This window comes from Austrofundulus limnaeus, unplaced genomic scaffold, assembly GCF_001266775.1.
Source record: "Austrofundulus limnaeus strain Quisiro unplaced genomic scaffold, Austrofundulus_limnaeus-1.0 Scaffold9, whole genome shotgun sequence".
In the NCBI taxonomy this organism is placed as follows: domain Eukaryota; kingdom Metazoa; phylum Chordata; class Actinopteri; order Cyprinodontiformes; family Rivulidae; genus Austrofundulus; species Austrofundulus limnaeus.
In genome coordinates this window covers 4328892-4334401 of record NW_013952411.1, presented here as the reverse complement: position 1 = coordinate 4334401, position 5510 = coordinate 4328892, and the positions used below count along the sequence as shown (strand labels likewise).

The window sequence follows — 5510 nt, the reverse complement described above, 5'->3', positions numbered from 1 at the left end:
ACTCAGAAGTTTTTAAAAACTTTGTCACGTTTACCATGCAGGAGACAGTTGAGAGCTACATGTAGCATTAATATAACTTAGAGTTAAATATCATGGAAGGAAGTTTATTTGCTTAAAAAAGGCTTAAAAACTGGAATTAATGGTCAGAATGAAGTTTTCATCATGTATGTTTTACTGTTTTCAGCCTTTCTAATGTATTTGGACATTTTCAGCTATARTTCTGATATTTTTAGCTTTGTTTGAGCTTTTTTATTTTAGCATTTGTTCAGCTCTAACCAAGTTTACATCTGTCTTTTCCTGTTTTTCTACTCATGTTTCACTACTTCTGATGATTAATTAGTGTTTTCTGGATTTTGACAGCCTTTTTCTCCTTTTAGCTTGTAACATTATTCTGATTTCTGCTAACATTTTGGTACATCTGGCACAAAACTAGCATTTTGATACTTTTGTATTTTAGTGAGCAGGTTTTCATTTTCGACTAGATTTTCCAAACTTATTAAATATTAGAATTTATTATTATTATTATTATTATTATTATTTTACTTTTTGCAAGCTTTCAGTCTCTTCAGCAGCTTTCAGCAAAATGATTCAACATTCACGCTGTAGTTTTGCAGGAAATGCCATTTCTGTAGTTGAAGAAATGTAAGTCATGTTCAGACTGGAGTTTTCAGACATAAAAAGCTGATAAACTTTCATGTGAAGGCTTTTATTTCTGTTTCTTTGAGGCTACTGTCGTGATTTGTGTTTTAAATGAAACATGGTTTAACTGTAGGGTTTACACAAGATTTGTCTGTTAAATGTTACACATTGCTGAAAATCATCTGTTTAAAACAAAGTAAAACAAAGTTTAAGGATTCTACAGGAAACAGGAAAGACTTTTGGACACACAATAAAAGCCAACATTGTACTTCTGCRTTACAATTTCAGAAAATGACAGCTTCTTAAAGCCCTGACAAGTTATTAAACTTTGAAGTGAGTAAGTTGAGGGGAAAAAAACATCACTGTTACTCAGCCAACTCTCTCTGAGTGATTTATGGAGCAGCGAGTGCTTCGTCMAACATCGCTCTGCTGTTTAATCATCTCACTGTGAATGCTAGTGATTTGCTGTGCTGTTAGAAGCAAAAAATCTTTTCACAACTCTTATTTAGTGCCTCTGCTGCGGGATGAAACGGGGTCAAGCTCCAAAACGAAAACAAAAAGCTACAAAGTATTTACTGAACTTTGTTGCCATTTTGATTTAATCTAATTCCAGGAAGACTCATCATCCTCATCTGCAAACTCCATAAAACATCTTCAGACAGTGATAAAACACGGACATTCTGAGCCTTAACACGTTATTTTAAGTCTTCAGTACTTAAATCTTCATTTGAAATGTCAAGACTAAAAATTATTGATGCAATAAAACATAAAAACATTTCTTTTTTTCCCCATCAAACTACTGTAACACCATCAGGAAGTGTTGATTCTGCCTTTCAGGTCATCCAGTGAGTTTTACTCACCTGACCTTCTTCTATAAATACCTTTAAAATGATAACAGAGTACCATTATTAAAGCAAAATATTTGCTATGTTTGAAACTATTACGTTTCTTTTTATTTCTATTTTGCATAGTGATAGTTAGGTCCTCTCTAGTGAAAATAAAACAATTTACTCAGTCAAAACATGTCATAAATGTCCTAAAACCTCCACAACATCCCTGTAAATTCTTTACAATCATTCTTTCGTCAAGTATCTTAAATCTCTTTCATCTCTCCGTCCTCAGCCACCAGCCGACGTCCACCTGATCCTCATCAGAGCCACGAACAGCAGCTCTTTTTAAGATTGCTTTCTACATTGAAGAGTGTCTGAGACAGACTGCAGCCCACCCTCGTCTAAAATAAAACCTACTTTAGTCTCAGACTGAAACCTTCGACCTGTTTGCATAGTCTGGAAGTGATCGCTGATTACATTCCTGCGTGGAACAGTTTGTAGGGATTTTTGGTGGCGTGATGATGTCGCTCCCTTTATTTTGTGACGTGGCTCCATAGGCTGGTCCCGGGTCTGCACAGGAGGGGTCCACCATCAACTCCGAGCACGAGGAGAGAGACGACCACAGCCGGTCTGATGGGTTCACCGGAGAGCCGTGGTTACCTGCAGGATGGAGCAGACTGATTGTTCAACCACAAAGATGGAAGCACCCTTTTACTTTTCTGTTCACAATTTTTGCCTGCTTTCATGTCCCACATCCTAAAAGAGAATAAACAAGCATGCAAATTATACTTAAGAACATGCAACCTGATTGGGAATATTCTATTAGGTAGTGGTACGTTATGCAATGTGGTCACAATTTGCAAATAAATTGACATATTTCCTCCTGAACAATGAACCCAGCCCACTTCAGAGCTCTACAGATCAGAGCAGCTTCACGGTACAATCATCTATAGAAGCGTAGAGCCGTCACATGACATGACGTTATTGTTGAGCCATCTTTCATCATATCATACCATCTTTCATCATATCATAATGAGTCGTGGTTTTCACCAGTGGGTTCTTTTTTAAAGCGTCTAAATGCAGATACAGAGTGTATTCCCCTGTAGTGTTACATGCCATGATGATGGACCAGGTCTGGGCACATACCCTAAAAACACCCGACATTGCAAATATTTGTATGTTTTCTGACTGTAGTTTTTTGTGATTTACTTTGCCATTGCAACTCGAAACACCGCTAAAATTAATAGCACACCTCCCACCACCGAGCCAGTCATATTGATATAATGTTTGTAGGGGGTGCATGTTGCYGTTTGGGCCATATTAATGCGTGACTATAAAAATATATAAAGTTTAGATTAACTTTTTTGAGGTGGCTAATAAAAGGTGCTGTATTCAAATGAATGTTTCGCAATGCATTCCTCTGCTCTCCTATTTATTTGAAATATTTGAAATGGCAAGCCCTAATAATGAAGCAGATAAATGAAACAGCTAGGGATGCACGATATATCAGTGTTAATATCGGTATCGGCTGATATTGGTCATTTTTTAGAATATCGGTATCAGTCCGATGTGTAAAACTTGGCCGATATTAACATCCAAAATTGATTTCCCACTTTTTGGCTTTGTGTTTCTATTTTGGGAGATGGTTGGTTGAGCTGCATCTGTTTGATCATGATAGTGATATTGATGCTGCACAGCCAGGAATAACTGAAGTAGGGAGCTATGTCAGAGGTCTGGTTCTTTATTTACGGTATCAAAAAAAGTCCTAAGTGTGTTTGTGCGTATATGTATAATATAATTTGTGTGTTTGTGTAATATCAGTAAATATTGGTTAATGGCCATAACAGCAATAATTATATTGGATATCGATATCGGCTGAAATTTTCATATCGGTGCAAATGGTGACGAAAGCAGGAAATTTGGTACAAGCTCATTTTAAAAGCACATTTCATTTCATTTTTCATTTCATTTCATAAATTTTTATTCATTTCATTAAAAAAACTAAATTTTATACACAATAAAAGTAAAAAATACAAACACAACAAAATGAAGGGAAGCAGAGAGAAGAACAAAATCTTATATCTGCCCCTTTTTTCCTCAAGTATAAATTCAAACAACAATAATCCTCACTTAACAAAACAAGAACATCAAATCATTCTAGAGCAACAAATTATATGGTTACACATTATACTGTTTCAAATTTTTTCAACATACCGCTGGCCACGCAAAAACAAAAACAAAAAAATCGATATGGTGTCCATTTTTCAAGATGGCCGACAAAAATACATACACATTCCTGTATGAGATACAACTAGGTTCGGGTGATCTACACCTAGCTCCCACACTGGCACACCCTGTCCATTCAGGTGTGTCTATCTACTAACTACCAACTACTGTCCACTAGCTAACTGTAAGAGAAAGCATTTGGGACACTAAATTAAATTACACTACAACACAAGTCTAATACTACAGTATTAGTGTAGCTGAATCCCATGCTGAGCTGCACACCAGCGGTGTCACCAGTGTGCCCTGCTTGTGTGCTGACATCACTTCATTACATTTGTAAGAAATCAAGAGAAAATTACACATACACAGGCAATCAAGAAATCATTTATATATGTTCAGTGGTTGCTTAGACAGGAACAACTGAAATTATTGGAGGCCGTTAAGTTATTTTGTTTAGGTTACCATCCTAAAATTCCAATTTTAGACCATGACAATCTGGTTATCAAGAAACAGTTTTTTCTTAAAAGTGTTCACCAGGTTATAATTAAAAATTTATTTTAAGCAGTGAATGGTAAGGCATGACAGCCATCTTGGGTTGTGTGTGGTCAGTAATATTTCTGAAAAGAGTGGACCTTGAAGGGTACATGTACCACATTTCATGCTTGCATCAGGATTTGAACGATTCTCATGAAATATGCAAAAATCGACTGCACTATAATAAAGAAACCGTTAGTTTCAGGCTTACTTTTTAGTCTGCATTTGTGTCTGTCCCTCTTAAGAATGCTGTCAGGGAAACAAAGTGTGTAGCTGCCATGCTGACCTCAAATGAGCCACTGGCATCAATGTCAATATTTCCACTGATTTTGGTTCTTCTCTCTACAGGTCTTCAACACTTGTATTTATTTAACTTTTTTTTGTTTGTTTTTCAGCTGAGATCTTCACAAATTTCTGCATTCAAATAGGTTTTAAAATGTAAAAAAATGTAAAAGTCTACCTTTCTAATCACCATAATTGCTTCATCTTTTTTTTTCTCTAACTTTGTCAGACAGCTGTGTCCCTGCCAGCGTTACCTCTCTCTCAGGGGCAGGTTGGGGTTACTGAGGAAGGAAAGCTGCTGCTCCAGACTGCAAACCCGAAAGGCCAGGTAACATGATGACAGGATGAGCAGAATGATGCTGAGGACAGAGGAAGAGAAGAACACGTTTCAGATGCTGTGGAGGGAAAGGAGCTGTAATGTCTTTAAATGAACACTGGGAGGGAATGTTTGACCTTTTTGACATATTTAACATATTTGAGATGACATTTAAAAGTTTTATATGTTCCTTTGTTTATTTTTTCAAAGCCACAAGTTTTGATCATTGCTCTGCAGCTACGTTAGATAAATTACATGTAATTAATTCAGGTGATTATATTGCCTACAGCTTCATGTTTAAATACATTTATTATTTCCTTTAGTATTGTTGTATTGTGCTATAATTAACTATAAATACAACTGTTTAAGCTGCACATTATCACCAAATCACCTGCTTCCTTTCTCGTCTTATATTGTTTAAATGATGTTAGATTTTAGCTTTTACTTAGCCAATAAAGACATCATTAATTATATTCTTTAAAGAACAGTTAATGATGTACACCTCTTAAGCAAATAATTTGACACGAAAAAKATATTTCACTGAAAAATGTGGGAAAAATACAAATGATGTGTTTTAGCAGGTCTGCTCCCTTGTTGAGTTTGATTGAATCACCCCTATTTATTTCTCCATGTTCATGTTCAGTGTGTGTGTGTGTGTGTGTGTGTGTGTGTGTGTGTGTGTG

The 5510-nt window shown here is 36.0% G+C and overlaps 1 protein-coding gene across 1 annotated transcript in view; it reads right to left on the bottom strand.

Moving 5' to 3' along the window:
• Positions 1-606: 606 nt before the first annotated feature.
• gramd2aa (GRAM domain containing 2Aa) overlaps positions 607-5510 on the bottom strand; it is a gene marked incomplete in the record, with an annotated part of 42255 nt that continues 37351 nt past the window's right edge. The window contains 2 exon segments of the mRNA XM_014001574.1: positions 607-2129; positions 4766-4870. Coding sequence (XP_013857028.1) covers positions 2126-2129; positions 4766-4870 — 109 coding nt within the window.